Source organism: Podarcis raffonei, chromosome 10, assembly GCF_027172205.1.
Source record: "Podarcis raffonei isolate rPodRaf1 chromosome 10, rPodRaf1.pri, whole genome shotgun sequence".
Taxonomy (NCBI): Eukaryota; Metazoa; Chordata; class Lepidosauria; order Squamata; family Lacertidae; genus Podarcis; species Podarcis raffonei.
The window spans coordinates 40,096,406-40,117,886 of NC_070611.1; the positions used below are offsets into that span (position 1 = coordinate 40,096,406).

General features: G+C 40.3%; 1 protein-coding gene across 1 annotated transcript in view; it reads right to left on the reverse strand.

The window, feature by feature from the left end:
- DCN (decorin) overlaps positions 1-21,481 on the reverse strand; it is a 28,664-nt gene continuing 7,183 nt past the window's right edge. The window contains exons 3-8 of the mRNA XM_053406845.1: positions 15,779-15,891; positions 5,946-6,159; positions 5,202-5,315; positions 3,481-3,574; positions 2,081-2,219; positions 1-276 (exon numbers count right to left, since the gene is read on the reverse strand). Coding sequence (XP_053262820.1) covers positions 82-276; positions 2,081-2,219; positions 3,481-3,574; positions 5,202-5,315; positions 5,946-6,159; positions 15,779-15,891 — 869 coding nt within the window. The 3' untranslated portion in view covers positions 1-81. The remainder of the gene's footprint in view (positions 277-2,080; positions 2,220-3,480; positions 3,575-5,201; positions 5,316-5,945; positions 6,160-15,778; positions 15,892-21,481) is intronic.

Sequence of the window (21,481 nt, forward strand, 5' to 3'; positions counted from 1 at the left end):
TAAGTTTCCAGTATTTGGCTTTAATGTTAGCAAACATTTTAACAGGCAACAGGTATTTCTAGCAGAAATGCATTTGTGCATCTATTTGTAATTTCCAAGTTGTATTACAGATCGTTCATAGATACAGCGGAAGGAGGATGGCTGGATTTCCCAGTACTGCACAGGGTTGCTAAACAGACTCACTCCTGAATAAGAAGCCTTTTTGGTGTTGTATCCAGGAGGACAAAAATCATTGGGACCAACGGCAGCAATTTTATTGTTGTGAAGGTAGACCACCTGGAAAGTAGAAACATTGTAGAAGTGAGACAGGCTATTGTGTTGCAGAAACCTAACATGGGTCATTTATCATCATTTCTTACATGGATTTCCACATACTAAGCCAAAATCACTTTTTAAAAATCATCCCTTGAGCAATCACTGTAACCAGAGTAGAAGAAACTTGCTCTCACTCATTATTAATACTTCACTCTGCCCACCGGGTAACACACTAAAGTTCCCTGCACATGGCTGTCAACTTTCAGATTTGAAAATAAGGGATCAGCAGCCAGTGTGGTGTAGTGGTTAAGAGCGGTAGTCTCGTAATCTGGGGAATCGGGTTCGCGTATCCGCTCCTCCACATGCAGCTGCTGGGTGACCTTGGGCCAGTCACACTTCTCTCAGCCCCTCTCACCTCACAGAGTGTTTGTTGTGGGGGAGGAAGGGAAAAGAGAATGTTAGCCGCTTTGAGACTCCTTAAAGGGAGTGAAAGGCGGGATATCAAATCCAACTCTTCCTCTTCTTCTTCTTCTTCTTCTTCTTCTTCTTCTTGAAAATAAGGGATCAGCAGCCTTACCTGTCCCAGGGACAGTCTATGGGATATCTAACAATCCAGGGTAGCAGCGGAAAATGGTGCTGGAATAAGGGAATTTCCCGCAAAAAAAAGCTATGTCCCTGCATTGTGTTGACATCTCCATATATTTGTTGCCATCCTTGTGATACTACAGGAAGACCAGAAGGCAGAAGCTCTTTTGATCCTCTTATATACATTTCCAAAGCATATATAAGTCCTATGCAGGAGTTATTGTGCTTACACAATTGGGTTGTGAGGGGCATATGTCCCAGCCCCATTCTCCCAACTTTTCCTTTGATTGCATGCACTTAGAAACTTCTTTGTGACTGGGAACACTGATAATGCAGATGTTGTTATTGCAGGAAAACTTTTAAGTGTGTTCAACCAAACCTGCTTAAAAACTTTCTTCAGACCTTCCCACTCATTTCGGGAATGTCAGCAATGGATCGGTTGGAGATGAGGATATTGGGAAGTGGGGACAGCATCCCCCTGCACCCATGGTTTAAGCACAATTACAATAGCACCAGAGTAGGGCTGTAGACTTGAACAACCCCAATTTATCACTGTTGAGGAATGCTCTCTGTTACACATGTGGAACAGTGAGTGACACTGAGAATAATGTGGCCAATCTCTGCTTGTCTGCTGCAGTCCCTGCTTTCCCCCCCTGGAGCCACTGGATTACAAAAAGACTATTGATATTGTTTTACAACAAATGAAAATAAGATACCTTGTAATGCAGATATTATCACAAGATCAGTAGCTAAGCAAAGTGGGTGGAAAAACATAAATGAAAATGGTTTTTTGTCCACCTGGTAATTAAACTAGTCTTATGTTATCTGTTATTTATTAATTTATATATGCTTTTATTCCTATGATGGAAGTGCAAGTAGCAAACATCAGGTTCCTAGGTGGTGTCCGACCCAGGTAGCTAGCAGACGCAGACTATCCTGTGTTAACTTCAGGAAGGTTACTATAACTTTCAGAAAGGTTGTTGGATAATGGCATTCAGGCCAATTGTTACATCCCTACATGCACCATTACTTCATATAATTAAAAAGGCAGTTTATCAGAATTATATATTACAGCTAAGCATTTATGTATTAGTTAGTGAATGGAGGAAACGCAGTTTACTGCTCTATTAGATTTTCCAACATCTTTATTAGATGTAGGTACTACTGCCAGTCCTATGTTGCCTGTGAGATATACAATAATTAGAAATGTTGTATATCACAGTCTTATGGTATACTTTACCTGTACATATTTGTGTTCTCCAAGCCCAGGAGGTACTTTGGCAAGCTCATTGTGGTCTAAATGTAATTCTCTCAAATGTGGCACGTTAGCTAGAGAGCCATTATCCAGGCTAGCAATGTTATTGAAACTGAGACCAAGCCTGCAAGAGAAAAATATTGTGCAAGCTGTAGTGAAATAACTGTTCTCATAGATATTTGTTTTTGTAGATTCATCGCACATTAAACACCTTGTAAGTTATTATCTGTATTCTCTAGCCATGCCACAAAAACAGGAAAATAGTGCACAAGTTGCTATACTAAAAAACATGTACTATAGTTACATTTAATTCTATTGCACATGGCCAGTTGTAGTCATGTATTGTGCCTACATAGGCTTACTACGAAGCTAATTTCACATCATACAATTATCACTATGTGCACAATATATCAAATTAATAACTTGGTAAAGGTAAAGGGACCCCTGACCATTAGGTCCAGTTGCGGACGACTCTCGGGTTGCGGCGCTCATTTCGCTTTACTTGCCAAGGGAGCCGGCGTACAGCTTCCAGGTCATGTGGCCATCATGACTAAGCCGCTTCTGGCGAACCAGAGCAGTGCATGGAAATGCCATTTACCTTCCTGCTAGAGCAGTACCTATTTATCTACTTGCACTTTGATGTGCTTTCAAACTGCTAGGTTGGCAGGAGCAGGGACTGAGCAACGGGAACTCACCCCATTACTGGGATTCAAACTGCCGACCTTCTGAGTGGCAAGCCCTAGGCTCAGTGGTTTAACCCACAGCGCCACCCACGTCCTTTAGTAACATGGTACTTAGTACCATATTATTTTAAAGTTAGATTTTAGTACCAGATAAGATTGCAATATCTCTATACATACTGCTGCAGCTAGAGATACCTGTATAACAAGAATATCAATGCACGCCAAAGCAGGTGGGAGGTTGCTTTGTGTAGTACAGGATAAAAAAATAGACTTATTTGTGGAAATTGGGAGAACCCAGCAATATAGATGTAATTTTTAAGAACTGGTTCTTTACAGCTTTGTTTTTGTGGTAGCATGTATACAACTCCAGGAAATATGTATTCCGGTCTCATATTAGACATTTACTCAACGAAGGTAGGGCAAACTACATTAGTATATGAAAATTGTTCATTTAGTATATTTTTAGCCTACCTTGAAGACTATTAAACACAGAAAGATGAAACAATTTAAAGCTAGAAAACTAGCTAATATAAAATTCAATACATTTTCAGTAACGGCTTCTTTTCTTGCCAAAGTGCTTGGAATGATCCAACTCTAAACAGCCTGAAACTTGTTAACAGATGCAGTGAGCTGTGGCTGTTGAGGAAGGTTTAGGCTACCAGTTTTGCATAATGCTGGGCATTTTTATAAAATAATAATTACTTAGCCAAATTGGTTAGTCCTTTTAGACTGTCTGCATCAACTTTGTTGATTTTGTTGCCATCAAGGTGAAGTTCTGTCAGAGATGTGGGAAGACCTGCAATAAAAGATGGAGAACGTGTGTTGTAAAGACCCATGGAAGGTAGACTGTATACAAAAACACATTGCACACAAAGCTCCTGTGGGAGTCAGTGGTTGGTGTGAGCCCATCCACGTCATTTCAGGGGTGATGAGGCATGTTTGGCCTTTACTATAGCACAGTTCCCAAGTGCAACCCTCCCTCCACCCTTAGAAGTAAACTGCAGACATTCACTTATATGGGAAGAAGTAAATGTGCACTTTCTGGTTCATTTAGGGCTGCCATACATCCAGGATTTCAGAGTGTCCTAGTTTTTACTTTTTGAAATATGGCAACCCTAGGTTCGTTATGGAGGAATCTGAACTTGCTCGCTGCCCAAGAAGGTCCTAGCTGCCTTGTTTATCAAGCTTGGTCTTTTCTGTATAGCTGCTTTTTAGACTCTCTTTTTTGGTCTTGCTAGAATGTGACAATGTGGTTTTCAGATAGATAGACTGCTAATTAGTTGGAGATTTATAAATGAAAGGTAGATTGGTACAAGATATGGATGGATCGCTATCATTATAATATGTTGCAATTGCATGTGTTCCATCCTGTTTCTACGTTTATGTGATTTTTTTAAAAAGCCACCAATTAATATATGAATATCTATTTAATTATTATATATTATGGTAACACATCTTGTTCAGTTTTTGAGTCGAGAACTGTACTGCAAAAGTTGAAGAGAAAATCTGAAGGATAATTATATTATGATCTGCAGTTCATGAGGAGCAGATCAGGTCAGTTCACACTAGAATTCACACAAAATAAATTCCTTACTTACTCCAATCAGTTCAGCATTGACTCTGTCCCTCTGCATGCCCAGCCTATGCAATATGCAGAGCATTGTTTCCCAAAATTGGGTTTCCAGCTGTTTTTGGACTACAATTCCCATCATCCCTGACCACTGGTCTTGCTAGCTAGCGATGATGGGAGTTGTAGTCCAAAAACAGCTGGTGACCCAAGTTTGGGAAACAGTACTGTTGGTCAGTGGTTCACCCATGCTTGTGATTGTACACATATTCCTAAAATCATCCCTAAATCTTAAAAGCAGAATGTAAATGGGATATAATAAAGGATGACCATGCAGAATGATGGAATTAATCTCACAAGTTTAAATAAAGCATAAGTATATACATACTTTATATTACTAGTCTCTGCTTCTCTGTGGGAAAGTCCGCCCTCCTAAGTGTGAATGATAAATGCATATTTGATACCACATAGCATACTTTTCCGTGTATAACGCGGCCCCATGTATAGGACGCCCCCTAATTTTGGGGACTCCAATTTAAGAAAATGACCCAGAGTTGTGGAGCTTTTGGGGGGGAGGATGGCCCTAAGTTGTTGAGCTTTTGGGGGAGGATTGGAGTTGTTGAGCCTATATACAAAAAAGTACGATATATACTTTCCATTTAAACTTGAGTGTCTTTTGTTACTGTATTCTAAAATTAAAGTAATATTCTGCATGTGATGCATTATTTGCATTCAACAATTTTTTAATATTTTTTACAATTTACACAATTTAAGATAAAAATATAAAATAAAGTTCTTCATAATATTTTGGCAGTGATGCTGTACACAGCCTCAGTTTCCCAAATAGTGTGCTTACCTTTAGGGACAGTTGTTATATTGGTATCTGAAATACGGATGTAAGAGAGTCTCTTCATCCCTTGAAAGCATCCATTTTCTACACCTGAGCTTTTTAATGGATTGGTACCCAGTTCTAAAAATAAGCAACATTGACAATTCTTAACCAACAGATCAATACCCCTCCCTCCTTAATTCTTCTCTAATTGTGTTAAATTCGCTGCACCGTACTTTGCGAAATAATTCCAGCCTTACTTTTAAAATAAAAATCACATTTAGTGTTGTGATACCTCTGTAAAGGTTCTTTATAAGAAGTGATAACATTCAGCTGGTAAATTCACAGGAGTTTTCTTTTACTTGATTATATTTTCTGGGTTGCAGCATGTTGTGAAAATTTCATTCCATAAAAAATTGGAAGCTGGAGATTTTAACAGCCTAGCTGAACACTATGAGACAAATGTTTACTTCAACTCTTCCTTTTGATTTCTCTCAGTTACACCCTCCTTTATAATGCCCAACTGTTACATGAAAAGTAACAGTTAGCAAACTCAGTATGAACCAAAACACTTGATACGCCCAATTACACTTCACTTTTTCACATTCAACCACCCACTGTTACATCCCCCCCTTGGAAGTGTTTACATCAATAATAAAATTAAGAAATTTCTTAGTCTGGATTCTGTCAAATTCTACTGACTTTGAATTTTACCATCTTTCATCTGATAAAATCTTATCATGGACTCTATCTGTAAGCAGCGATGCATACCTACGACAATCATGTTACTTAGTCCATTGAAGACGGCTTTCCTTAGTTTGTTTATTTCATTTTCATGTGCTCGTAGCTCCTGCAAGCTTTTAGGCATGTTTTCTGGAAGTTCCTTCAAATTGTTTTTGGAAAGGTAAAGTCTCTCCAGTTTCTTGAGTGGAGCAAAAGCTCCCGGGCTGATTTTGCTGATTTTGTTGTTAACAAGGATCAATGCCTGTAAAGCAAGAAACAATAAAATAGAACTTTGTTAATGCCACACATGGGCATACTGTTAAAGGAAGATACAAGTATCCACTAAAGATACAAACGTCCATTAGAATGTTAATTCTCTATGTCCTACAAGTTTGTACAGTCATACCTCAGGTTACAGACGCTTTGGGTTATTTCCAGGTTTCAGAGGTTGCACATGCGCAGAAGTGCTAAATCGCACTATGCGCAGAAGTGCCAAATCACAACCCGTGCATGCGTAGACGCACCGCTGCGGGTTGTGAACGCTGTGGGTTGCGAACGTGCATCTCTCACGGATCACGTTTGCAACCTGAGCATCCACTGCAATGTGATTTGGCCTTCATGTTTAGGACTGTGACATGGGGAAGGGGGCCTTTAACTCTCCAGCTGTTCAACTGGAACCTAGTGCATACTCTGAAAATATGAGTTTACTTTGGCTTTGCTCTGAGAAATGACTGCAGTGTCACTGCAAGGAATCTGACGAAGTCACAGTGGTACAAACTAAGTACTGGGGGATGCCCCAGTAGTTTCCTCCAAGTACTGTATCCTCTCCATAGTAGCTGCTGTACAGAAAAGTTATCTGTGCTTAAGAAAATGCATAAAGGATCATGTAAATGCAAGTCTTAATAGCCCCTCCCTCTCAATGTCTACCATATCTATAGTTATTTAAGTCTGGACAGAAGTTGAGGTTGCCTCCAGCAAGAACCTTCTTCCATTAATTGAATTAAACCTACATTTACATTTCCTGGGAATCATCATATTTCTCCACAAGGGATGTCTCAGTCACTTGTCTGAGAGTTATGACATCCTTGTCACCATGCTGCAGGAAACATATATTGACTGTAAAGACTCAGTACTTAAATTAATTAACAATTAGTCCCCCTTTTGTCCAGCCCTGTCTTCAGAAAGATCACCCTTTGGGTTAAAGCTAATGCCAATCGAGAAGATTTTTTCCTGTGTGGGCATCTCTCAGTCCCTACTTGGTTCAGCTTTCTGCACAGATCACTGCCCTGATCCATTTTTTGGGAAACTTCCAGAAAGCTGCTTCATATCACTTTCTTTCAAGACACTCCAACCCTATAGATCATTGTGGGAACTAAACCTCATCACCTTTAACTAGATAGCTATCCTTATTTCCTCTCCACAACTTCCTATTTCTCAGCTGTACTTTTTCTTTTACTGTTTTACATTAGTTAGGACCTTTGCAGGAGGAAGTATCATTACAAAAAGAAACATCTTTTATTTTTCTATTTTGGGGAGGGTTTCTCATAAGCTGGGGTGGAATCTGCCTGAAGGGAAGGCTAAGGATTGATTAGAATATCAAGTCTGTCACAGAAGACATAATAATTAATCCAAGTGTGCTTGACCATTGGGAACTTCGATAACACACATTGACATGCAAGCATCTGTTAGGAATCTTGATTGTGATTGTGCACATAAAGGCAATAGTGAAAATTAGAAAACCATTTATATCTCCTTTGCTTGCAACAGCTATTTTCATCTCATTCATTATTCTCCTGTCTTCCTTATTTCTTCAGTCATGTTCTCTCTGAATTCTCACACTAGTCCAGTTCTAGTCATTGACATTCAAGCTTTCCCCCCTGGTGAATTTAGGCCTCCATCTATATTGTGCCTGGTTCCCATCTATATTCCATGTAAGGTATTCTTTAAGCTCTGTCTCTGTAATAGGAACATTTTAAGCTTATGGTTCAGGGAACATGGGTTTGGGTAGACTGTGACTCATAACAACTGACCATCTTTCTATATTTATTTGCCAGCTATTCAAGCTACAAAGCCATTTTAGTCATTATCTGCCATTTTGTGTAAATAAACCTTATAGTCATTGGAACTGGTTTTATTAGTGTTTACTAATTTTCTGCAAATAAGCAAAGCAATGTTTTGCGTGGACAGGCGGAGTCCCCAGATCCCGCGCGGTCCCCCGTCATGTGGAATAACGACTCAAGACAACGTGCTATGGGACTAAATTGGCCACAACTTTATTAAATTTCAAATGTGGGTAGACCTTGGCTCAGGCATTGGGCATTCTCCCTCCCCAGTCCCCAGCCGGGGACCTAGGGAGCATCAGGGTTATCCAGTGTGTGTGGGGGGGATGGGCCGGCTCTGGAGAACATATGTTCAAGCAGAGATAGCCGCCCCCGTTACGCCGCCGCCGCAGGCGAGAGCAATGACGACCTTTCGGCGTACGGTCAAAGCCTCCCTTCAGAAAGCCCCTTTAACGGGGAACCCTGGTATCGCCGCCGCAAAGAGGAAGATGGACTAAAGGATTCCGCCCAAGGCCTGATATCGCCAAAGTTGTGACGTTTTGTTACGGGAAATGCGAAACCTGCCAATGCAGGGAAATTCCTTTCCGGCCCTTTAACAGCGACCTTAATGTAGCAGCGTCCGCATACCTGTGAAGAAAAGTTAACCTGCAAAATAAGACATTAACTGAGGGTGGGTAGGGTGGGAGAAGCTCTGGAGCAAAGTGAGGATTCCCAGGTAAGATCCTCCCTCTATTGTGTGGGCAGGTAATCCCTCCCCTACCTGGCCTGGTCTCCTTGGCAACGCTTCCCCCAGGTGGGATTGGACAACTGACTGAGGTAGGCGGAGACCTCCAGGTATCCCACCTGAGGGAAGGCAAAGCCAAGCCTATGCTGTTGGAGCTGCTCCAGATCTAGGGGCTGCACGCGTCCACGCAAAGGGCGCCCCCCGTTTTAAGCGGGGAGCGATCATTGCAGAGTAATCAGGTCCATTGCAATAACCTCTGTGACATACAATTATTTCCACTGAAACTCCCAGGAGTGATGGTTCTGTGAACATAAATGAGCAGATCTTGTAACACACACACACACACACACACACACACACACACACGTAAACATAAATGTACACGTCCTAATCAGAATCCCCACGATTGTCAGAGTTGGCTCAGAATTTAATTTATATAGCTCATACAGGACTAACCAGTTTTTTCATAATGAAACAAAGTACTTTGGTTCTCTAGATTTAAGGCTCAGTACATACATTCTGTGTTGTCACAGCTATTCATCTTGCGCAAGTTCCAAATTGATGCTATGTCTGAGTCACTCAAAAAACCTCAAAGTTCAAGCCCCTCAGATTCTCACACAAATTTCTTGTGTGTAGAACCAAGAAAAGTGTTCCTTGTTCACAATTTGTGTCTACTTGAACTCAGACTTGGAATAAGTTTTAAATATCTGGTCTGTGTCTTAATATCTAAAGTGCCTTTGAAAATGTGAAGAGCATGCTTCCTCCATCACTGAACAGCTATATACAGTCTTCTCAAATACTTAGGAACAAACTGCACATTGCTTTAAATGTAAGATCATTATTAAGAAGAACTCCACTGGATCAGGCCAAAACCCCATCCAGTCTAGCATCCTGTTCTCACAGTGGCCAGCCAGAAGCCTAGAGAGAGACAGTACCTGAAGCCAACAATATTCTCTCTTTAAAGGTGCAAGGGGTCTGATTATGGAGGGTTTAACTCTCTATGTGCTGTAGTATCAATGCTGTTTGATGAGAGAGAAAAGCTATTGACTTCTCTTCATGCATGCTGTAGACCTGATTCTGATTGGATCCCACCCATAGCTGCTATTAAAAAATAATAATCTACCAACAGGCCTTAAATATGATCACACATTCAATGTATTACATTGTTTGTTCCTATGGATCCAGTGCAACTGGCATGGCTTCCATGCAGTCCTTAACCCCAACACTTTCATTTTTAGCAGTTATTGCCCCCTCCTTTGCCATCATACTGTACAGTCAAAACTGCACACCATTGTTAGTCCAGGAAAATATTTTTACTCATGATCCCCTCTCCTCCCCAGTCCCCAAGGAAGTCCATTCCAGATCCCACACCTGCTTCTTTCTAGTTACAAAAGGTAGGCATCTTCCTGAGTAAGCTCCTGGACAGGAACTTTGATTTCACTGTTCTGTTCTCCCTCAGTCTCTGAAAGGGAGGCTGGTAGCAGTAGCCAGACATCTGTGAGGTGGAGGGGAAGTTGATCTTCTGAAATAAATGGGTAGAACTAATAGGAGATTAGAAAGTGAGCTTCAAAGAGATATTTTTTTAATGGAGTGCGCTCTCTCTCTCTCTCTCTCTCTCTCTCACACACACACACACCACTCTCCATAGCTAGGTGACCAACCTATTAAATAACTACAGGGAGGTGACAGGGTTAATCTTTCATCTGTTCTCTGTCCCCTTCTTGACGCACCACTACAACCACAATATAATGTAGTATATAAATTGCATTCACTTCATATGCAGCAAGTAAACTGAGGCAGAGATTGATTTGCTCACTGCCACATGGTCACCAGAGCCTAAATCACTGGACTACAGTAGCAGTCATGTGGCCCTACTATGTTATGTGAACCTTTCTTCTTTTGTGCTGTGTACCTGTTTCCTTGTCAGACTCTCTCAAAAATATGAGATTAAATATATTTACATTTGGAAAGTGCTTTGAGATGTTTGGAAAGCAATAATTATTCAGGAATAATGTTCCCTTGTTATTTTGATCAGTGGAACACAGCTGTAGAGCATATTTGCTCACTGAATGCATTATCTTACTTGTAAGAATGGAAAAACAGATGGTTCAACTCTCTGTTTTGATTTCTAGCCATTCTAAATCCTTTCATAATTAAACTTATGCCAGCTATCTTTAAAACGTGCAGGAGGAAAAGCTGAACATTTGCAAAGATCAGAAAATATATAAACAGCTGCAGGGAAGGAAAACATGAAGAAAAAGCAAAAAGAGGAGAAACTATTATTTTGAACAGTTCATGTGTTGTATATTTTCTCTCTAGTGTATTTGATTTCCTGTTCATTGTCAGTAAAACAGGAGGTATGTTTTGCAGATGGCTCCACTGTGTATATGATAGATGTGCATGGTTTTAATTTTGTATACTAGCCAGGAGTGGCCAGATCTCAGAGAGGAAGAGGTCACTCAAAGTTCAGCAGTGCTAGCAGAAAGCCTTTCCCAAAAACATTTACTGTTCATTTAGCTGTGGACATATTTTTCTCTCTTCAACTCAGAGCTACAAGGACTACCACTGAGATATAAATGACCAGTCCATTTTAATACGAATCTCTGAACATTGTTGATAATGTTCTATATATGTTTATACACCACCACAAACAGAAGCTGCTTAAAAATAACAAAAACCCTTCCCCTGCATGCAGTAGGAGCTTCAGAGCACTTTTTGTTGGCAGGGGTCAGCAACTAGATTAGGGACTTGGAGAGCTGCAGTGCCACTAGTACAAGGTGAAGGTGGAATCAGGCACGTTGCTGGGTCACCCTGGAGCTGATGCAGTGATCGGGTCTAGATCAGAGCCAGCAATGGCGCCAGCTTGTAATCCAACATCCTTTGCCAAATCAGCCCTCCACCCTGAAATGACTCATTTCAGGGCTTTCTGTTGTCTGCCACTGGTGGGGATCCCACTGCTGTCATCCATATGTTCAGTGGGTGGAAAGTGGAGCTACACACCAGTGAACTATTCTTGGCATCATTCAGTATGCAAATGTAGTGAGGGCCAGGCAGAGGGACACCTCTACCCAGTCTAAGCACCCTAGACCCCAAAGCCTGATTTAAATGGGGTGTGGATTGCTCTTCCAGTCAGCAAGCTAATCCTGTGCCACATACTTAGTTGGCTGGTCGCTGACCTATCCAAATGGTCCCAAACACCTTTACTTTATTATTACTACTATTTATTGAATTTGTATACCTGCAGGTCTCAGGGCGGTTCACAACCCAATAACCCTGCCAACAACCCAATAACCCTGCCAACACAAAATAAAAACTCCCCAAAATAAAAACAACAACCCAATAATATCCCCTCCAACTCACACCCTCTCATCAATGCTGAACCTAGTCATTAGGTGGATGAATTGATGATAAATACAACTTTATACGCCAGTGTGGTGTAGTGGTTAAGAGCGGTAGTCTTGTAATCTGGGGAACTGGGTTCGCGTCTCGGCTCCTCCACATGCAGCTGCTGGGTGACCTTGGGCCAGTCACACTTCTTTGAAGTCTCTCAGCCCCTCTCACCTCACAGAGTGTTTGATGTGGGGGAGGAAGGGAAAGGAGAATGTTAGCCGCTTTGAGACTCCTTAAGGGAAATGAAAGGTGGGATATCAAATCCAAACTCCTCCTCTTCTTCTTTTCCTTTCCTTCCTACTGCTTTAAATTAAGGTGACCGCTTCGGCGGGAAGGTAAACGGTGTTTCAGTGCGCTGCTCTGGTTCACCAGAAGCTGCTTAGTCATGCTGCCCACATTATCCAGAAGCTGTCTGTGGACAAACGCCGGCTCCCTCAGCTAGTAAAGTGAGATGAGCATCGCAACCCCAGAGTCATCCACGACTGGACTTAACGGTCAGGGGTCCCTTTACCTTTTTATAGGAATTCCATACCTTGATTGTTATTATTTCTTAAACAAATTACTAACCATCTTCTAGTGGTTAGTAAAACCACTCAAAAGGAAGTTCACAGAATAAACACGTCAAGCATAATAAGCACCAACCAATAAATACAAGAAATTGCATTTTCAGAAGTCTTTAAAGCAAGCAGCAAATAAACCCCACCCTCAGAACATTAATCCAAAGTGAATGAGTAGAAAAACACCCAGAGCCACTCTTGTCTTTAGCATTACTTCACTTATTTGACAGTGGATTCTGGTGAGAGATGAACTTATGGCAGTAAGTCATGTAGCACTTTGGCTGCTAGCATACCAAGTGAATAGTGCCAGATTTAGCTGGCTATCAAACACAAACTCCTCCTATCCTAAGGAGAACATATAGCAAAGCCAGGTGGGAAAACTTGAGAGGAGGGATTTGCCTGGACCAAGGCTGCTAGACATGCTCATGGCAATTAGAGTACTAAAAATTAAACTGGAATGGGAAAACAGGGATGTAGCCCATATGTTACTGCTAGGCAACCACACAAACATCTAATAATCTTGGGGCAAGGTAAAATTCTCCAGCAGTCTGGGTGAGCTCAAAAACAAAAGAAAGCAGTGACAGTTACAGTTCTGCATGAAGGAATTTTCTTCACACAAATGTTCTCCCAATAGTTTATATGATGGAATCTCTCTGGGATTTTGTATTTTGCAATTGTAATTGTTTGAGTCATCTTGAGTTCAGTCTTGCATGGAATTTGTGCCAAATCTGTCCAAATGTTAATTTTTCCCGATCCATTACTTCCTTTTGCATAATTAATTCATTTATAATGTTTTTGGAGCCCCCCCCCCCTTTCCATCAAGCTGTGTTGCTGGAGGCAGTGGCCTTTTAGTCACAATATTGAGTCCCTGGAAGGAAACAGAACTATATGATTCCCTAAAGATGTTACTGTTACCTAAGGCCACCACAAAATTTCAAAAAATATTGCCTATGCTTCATTTCTCAGTTAGCTGCTAAGCTACAGGTAAAGCAACCAGTCAAGTGCCTGCCCTTATCTCACTCCATATGCTTCTCCCTGACTGCACTGTGCATGCCGACTCCTGTGGCTCAATCCAACATATGATTACTTGGAAATTAATCCTGCTCAGTACAACTGTCCCTACTCCCAATAAGAGTGCATAGTTGGTTGTAACCCTGGAAGCCGGGGCGATGAGGAAGGGAAGTCATCAGTCTAAACAATAAGAAACACTCAGTCTGAACAGTCAAAACATACTGAATTGAGGGGTTATTCTGCTCTGAGTCTAGCTCAAAAGCAGCCTCAAATATACTAACCAGTTTTAATATAATGGATAGTACATTTTTAATCATGTTTGCTGGGTTTTCCTATGCTGAGGATGGAGAAGTAAAGCCACAGGATTCCTTGCTAGTCTCACCATAATGCCTTGGTCCCTCTGCCTTCCAAGCAGACCTTCAGACAAAGGTCTGTCCCAAGCACTATGAGCCACAATCAGCCCACCTCAAAGCATAAAGGCCTTTGTGCATGCTGTGGCCTGCTGCAGGTGTCCCCTATTTTGTTTCTGCTCTTCACGTACCTCTTCCTAGGAAGAATGCAGCCTCCACAGAGGCCACTGCTGCTTCTGGGCATCAGTGTCCAGTACTAACACAGTGTTTGAGTGTAGCAACTCTACAAAGGCTTGTAGACATAAGGGTTCCTATAGGCTCCCCTCAACCCAGATCCATCAGGCAGTATCAGTAGAGACTCCATCTATTCTGTGTAGGCAGCAGCCTCTGCAGAAATCGACAGGTGCCAATCACTAGCACCTTGCATCCTTTGTGCAGCCATGTAAACCAGGTTCTCTCTTCATCCTTCTATATCCACAGACAGCAATCCACATACTATCCAAAATGATTCCACATAACTCCTTAGGGGTTCACTAATTTTTAATCCTTTCATACAAATCCCCATTTGGTATAAATTTTTATGTGTTTCAGAATATCTCTAAATTGATATATTCATCTCGGTCTTCAATTATTGCACAGCTGATGGGTATAATTTGTCCACCCTCTTACCATCTGTCCTGTGGATGACAACTTTGTCCAAACTATGGGGACAACTGAAATATTAAAACAGTCCTGCTATGGGCAGTACTGCATGTTGATTTTGTTGTAAGAAACTCATTAAGTCTGGAAGTAAAATATGCATGTACATGTGTCTGGGAAACATAGAACAACCTTATTTCTCAGGTGCATGCATTGCACATACAGTTATTTCACACTGGTGTTTCCTGCAGCAGTTCTAATAGGTACCATCAGATGTTTTCAATGGTAGTTGAGGAACCAAGAAAATAACCAAACTTCTGCTGTGTATTCAGATATATTGGTGTTGTTTTTCATTTGGGCACTCCTAGCCACTGAGGCAACCTGAGCACTCCAGTGACCGTGTAGAAACCAGGACGTGCCAACCCTATCCTTCCAGGGTAGTATAATCCCATCCAGGGCAGGTTATCACTCCACATCCTACTACTAAATCGATTTCAGAAACAATTGCATCCACCCATTGCTAAGATCGCAGAAGGGAAGGTTGTCTCTTGCAAATACCTGTTTTTTGCTGTCTGATGTTGCGAGAGATATATCCTTTAAGTTTAGAACATCTAAATTTCTTCTTAAGGCTTTACAGGGGAGATGGGGGACAGGAAATGATTTATGCACTAGGGGTCAGTGAGTAGAAATGTAAACCATTATTAGTAGCAGTATTCTTGTGGTTGTGAAGCACAATTCCCCTGTCCCTCTGATATGCTCCAGAAGGATACTCTGGCCACCAATAGGAAAAAGCACTGAGAGGAGAAAGAGCAGGGTCACATCCACCCATCTCTCTTCTGATAAATGTCATGAACCAGGGTAGCCAAGGCAGTTTCAGGGCCATGACCAGACCTGAAGCCATTGTAATGAATGCACCTAGCTTATTCCTGCTCATTAATGTCAATAGATCTACTCTGAGTAATACTAAATTGACTATAACCCACAATTACAGTAGCAATAGTGGCTTAGTACATAACCTTTATATGTTTATATGCAAAATATTTATATAGTACCAACAGCAAGGTAGATATTATTCCAGGTCAGTCTCTGAACCTACTGAAACTGATCAAACATGTGACTAACATGTAATGTGTATTTCACTGCAACTTACATGAAGATCCTTCAAGTTCTTGAAATCTCCATCTTTTATTTCAGTGATTTTATTGTTCTGTAGGTCCAGTAGAGTCGTATCTGGGGGGAGATCCTTTGGAACTTGATCCAGACCTGTAATGGGATTTTAAAAATAGCAATTAATAAGAACAAGATAAAAGTCCTGCTGGATCAGACCAAAGGTCCAGGTAGACCAACATCCTGTTCTTATAGTGGCCAACTAGATGCTTATAGTAAGCCCACAAATAGGATCTGAATGCAACTTGTAACTCGTATTCAGAGGCATATGGTCAACAGTGGATGGAGAATATAGCCATTATGACTAGTAGCCACTTATAAGGTTAAATGGTTAACCCTGAATGGTTAAGTCCAGTCAAAGGCGACTATGGGATGTGATGCTCATCTCGCTTTCCGGCCGAGGGATCCTCTTTGAATTTATCTATTCTTCTTTTAAAGCCATCCAAGCTGGTCACCGTCACAACATACAAAAGCATAAAGATGTGTTAAAGAGGATCAATGGTTACTTATATCTTCATTATTGAAGCAGAGCAACTGATTTCAAGCTTTCACTACCTAAAAATTGAAAAGATTGATAACAACTTCTACTCTGAAATGGACAAATGGTTCATCTACCTCAGCATTCTGTCTTTGATAATAGCCAGTTCCCTCAATGAGGGTTAAGACCAGTGTTTCCCAAACTTCGGTCTACAGCTGTTTTTGGACTACAGCTCTCATCATCCCTAGCTAGCAGGACCAGTGGTCATGGATGATGGGAATTGCAGTTCAAAAACAGCTGGAGACCCAAGAATGGGAAACATTTGTTTAGATGAAAGACAGACAGATCTCTCTCAAGTTCAATGCATGTAACTATTCTCTTATTCTGGGGAAGTCACACAATGAAATGTAAAAATATCATAAACATCTAATTTGCTACCTTCTATCTTCAACTGTTCACAGTAGTCTGGTCCTATAACAATCCATCTGTAGTTCTTTTCTCACTTCGGTCCTTAGCCAAGGCATCATTCATCAGTACCATAGAAGGAGTTGTTCCTATTGTTTATTCCAGGGTGCCCTCCAGAAGTTGTTGGGCTATAACTTCTGTCAGCCCTAGCAAGCATGGTTCATAGTCAGAGCTACCTCTTACTTATTCTATTGAATTTTGAATGAAACAAGTCCTACTGACATCCCCACCCCCACCCCCATTGAAGTAAAATAGCTTCCCTTTCCCCACCAATTTAAACAAGCAGTTTCTTCATACAATGTCAAGTCAAGCTTTAAGTTCACTGTTTCAAATTCCAAGTCCTCCATGTTCTAATTATGGTCAGTTAAATCCTAAACTCTAATTCTGGATGACAGTCAGGGACCCGGTCTTGGAAACTTTCCAAATACCATGTTCTGCTGACTTCAGCAAATATGAAGTGCTTTAAGAAAGGCCATGTTTGGATTCAGTTCCTTGTCATACATCTAAAAAGAATAAATTGTATGTAATCAACGTAGTCAGACCAAAAACATGCCTCATTTGATTTGTATCCTTCCACTAAAGTAAAGAGCTGATCACTGATTGTAATGAGTAAAACATCAGAATATAATTAAAGATGTTTAGCATTATTTTTACATTCAGGCTTTTCCACATATCAGTGCTCTCATATTTATCCTCATCTAAAATGTTCAGGCTATTAGATTTATAAAAGCTAAGACAATTTTAAATGACTCCACTGCCATTTCTTTTTTTGAAACAGAAACTATATACAGAGCGTTGTTTTTACAAACAGATTCATTTCTGTTCTGTGAATGCCTGAAGAACATCAGTCAGTTTAAATTAAAAACACTTGTGATACCATTTCATATATGTGGCTTAGGTGAAGGAAGAAAATTAAAATTATTTCATATTACACAGCCCTATCTAAATTAAATAACACTGTCACCCACATTTGCTTTTCTAACCAAAATATCTTGTAAGTATGCATATTCATTCTGTCTGTCCTGTTAGTATAGAAAGTTTTCACAGAAAGAAAGAATTGCTCAGTACTGTGATATGTGCCCATTTTTGACACTAGCCCTGAAATTAATAGTCATGACTAACTTGGGTCAATTAATTTAAATGGCTACACAGTTTTTAAAACGCAGAGGCCCAGAATAATATTTCAAAGGCCTGGATGAAAAGAAAGGTATTCACTTGGCACCAAAACTGAAAGGTGCCTCTGAATGGATCTTAAGGTTCAAGTAGGTACATATGGGAGAGTAAGCAGAGAAGACAGGGTAGTGAGGAGTCTGGGCAATTTATATAAAATCCACAATTTATTTCAAACAAAGTTAACACTAGAAAATATCATCGAAGTACAAGCTGAAACATTTGAAGATAAGACTAGATTGATTTATGAATAAAACCAGAGGTAGAACCTTAGCCTTATCTTGATTCATCTCTCTCTTTTTAACTTCCCATATTCAGTCTATTGCCAAGTTATGTTACCCTACCCCCCTTACATTATTGCAAACCTATGGTCATTTCTCTCTGCTCACTAGTGAAAAGTATGGTTTGTGCTCAGGTTTTCTCATGCCTTGACTACTGCAGCCTTCTTATCTCTGAATGCCATATGTCAGCCCTATTTCTATCCATAAGTTTATGAATAAAATAATTTATTTATTTTAACCAAGAAATCTTACTGGCTTACTGTTGGTTTATAAGTTAAATAGAACTTCAGAGTCCAATTTGCATGAATTCTGAAGCTTGCAAAGGTTGACTCATAATAGCTTGCTGTTATAGATTCCTTGTTGCAGGAGCTGATAGAATTGCCTAATGTGTTTATATAAACCCATACTTTTGGATTTACTTATTGTGCTTAGGTTTAAGAGAAGACTTATTGCCACTACAAGTTTGTATAAAATTTGCATTTGTTGCAAGCACAACTTGAATAAACTTGAATTATTTCATCCATCTGGACTCTTAGCAAATTAAAACATGCGAAACTGATCTAGCAACAGGAAGCCATATGGCAGTGATTGATTTTCTTGAAGATTTCTCCATTCATTGCTCATACATGACTCAGCCTGGGCCACCGGACCTATAAATTGCCTTTGTCATTTATATCTTTTGCCGAATATATTCTGGAATGACTAACACTTACAATGTGTTCCAAATAATAAGACCTTTTGATCCTAGTATTTCATAACACCATTTCCACATGGTGGAAGTTATCAGAAATATTGTGTAGCAGTATATACAATTATGGTAGCATTTGTAAATTTCCATTACTCAGAGTACTTGTCCTCTCCCCTGACATGAAACTGCATGCACAGGAGTAACCCCTTATATCTCATATCTCTGTTTTAGACTGAGCCAAGCATCCAGGTAGCACAAATTTCCTACAGGCTGGTGCTACTTTGCAGGTTGGGAGGATGGAGGCATGTGCCTGAACCTTGGCTGCAACATTAGTTCCTCCCTGTGTGTAAATGGCTGGAGTCTTTCCAGGACACCCCATATGACAGTTACCGGTACCTCCATTTATCTTTCCATCAAGTTGCTTCTGTGCAAAAAATGGTACAATTCCTGTGCCCTCTATTTCACATGAGGCATGAAGTCTTGATTGCCAACAACTTTCCACCACATGTGCATGTTGCAAAATGTGTTAGTGGTTCATGACGAACACCACATGGGATTCATGTGGTTCACTACACTGAAGTGATGCCATGTATTAAATTTCTGTTTGAGTGTTTGGACATTCTTTCAAAAGCCTAGTATGCCTGCGGTTTGTTCCTCAACAACCCTAATTGCTATGTGATACAATTCATTTATTTTATTTTATTTTATTTTTTGTTTGGGAAGGAATGGCAGACTGGTAGAGATGGGAAGGTGTGCTTCCCCTGTTTGTTCCCCCCATATAGTGTTCTTGGAAAAAACTTTTAAACAAGCCATTGGCATATTGATTGCAAAACCCTAACAAAGCAAAAAGCTCATATGACTCTTCCTATGTGATGTCTATAACAGCAAATGGGTAGAATGTATGCCTCAGGTCAACTCTTCAGTAATGTAGGCTTGATTGCTAAATGTGCTGAAGAGTTTTAAAAGAAAGTATTCAGAGAAGTTCCTTTACATGCACAACACATGCACAAAGTATATTTTCAAATTTATTTGACTCTTCATCAGTTTTTCAAGTGCTGGCCAAATCAAAACAACACTGAAACTCTTTCTTCTGCTGCTAAAAAACAGACTTTTGTGAAAGATCCTCAGTATTTTCATTTGTGCAGCATCATCCTGCTTTTTGTGTGGAGGGGTAGTGGTTGGTGGGCGTGGTTTGGGAAACATCTGTTCTGCACCTCTGACCAATGTGAGCTGTCGGTTTACAGACTCAGACCGAAGGATATAAATGACAGAGAGATGATGATACTGAGTCCACTTTAAATACAAATACAAAAAAGCTACAAAAACTTGCACTATCCAATAATAGTGACATGTGACCAAACATGCAGACAATCAGTTACAAATTTGCTCTTAAAACTATTGGAGCAAACAGCAACTGTACCACTATATATAAGTGTGAGAAGATGTTTGATTAAACCACAATCTTCCAGTGCAGAGATTTTGACTCCATATATGCTAACAAAGGATGTACTTAATGCACATATTTTTATTACTGAATTCAGGGATGGGAAACTGTGGTCCTTCAGATGTTGCTGGACTCCAGTTCCCATCAGCTCAAGTCAGCCTTACCAGTGGTCAGAGAGCATAGGAGTTGGAATCCAGCAACATCTGCCCCCTGAGTCTTAAGAGGCTGGAATGTTGTTTGCAATAACATTCAGTAATGCATGGGTGGAGAGAAGAGAATCAATCAGGAAAAGTAATTATCCACCCAAATTGCTGGGCATTTAAGTAGATATTTAAACAGGCTCTCAACTCAGCTAAGCAAACCATCCAAGAATATTTTCATATTTGATCATTCAGTCCAGAGGGAATTTTAGCATAAATAATATGTTGTAAAAAGCTTGTTGATGGGGTATAGTAATGTTATCTTGTTCCACCCTTGCACACTAGGGAGGATGAAGTCTGGATAACAGTCAACTTGAATTCTTACAGCATAACAGAATTAATTCAGCCAGCATTCTGAGGCTCCAACAGCTAGAGCAAAGCAATAGTTTGTCTGGTGTGAAAAGCTATAGAAAATGAAGTCCCTATTCGGACACGTTAGTACCGTAATTTAGAATCTAGCAACAATTTGGGATGTGAGTGAGATACGCCATACATATATAAAGTATATTCATGAAATGGACTGTGATTAAAACCCTCAAAATGGCACCATTTATCAGTGGACATAGCTCAATCTGAACTATTTCCATCATTAATGGGTTGGTTTTGAGATTTACGAACAATGTCCAAAATGTTTGTTTCATTAAACTTGTTTTGGACATACACAATCAGCCCATAGTAATGTATATTCTTTACCTGTAAGTCAAGGAAATTAAATTTTGATTTTACTGGCCTACTGAAAGCTAGAAATGACAATATCTGTCAATTTTTTGAGAACTGTATGATTCAAGTTGTGATTAGCCAGTCATCTCTTTTGCTAAACAGATTTCTAATGGCACAGGATTGATGGGGAATGTTTTTTCTAAATGGGAGCTAATATTTGGGAGATCTCAGCTTTGAGAAGGTGACCTCTCCTCCAGCTGAGGGGAAGTGGTTGTTGAATGGTTATATGTGTGTCATAAT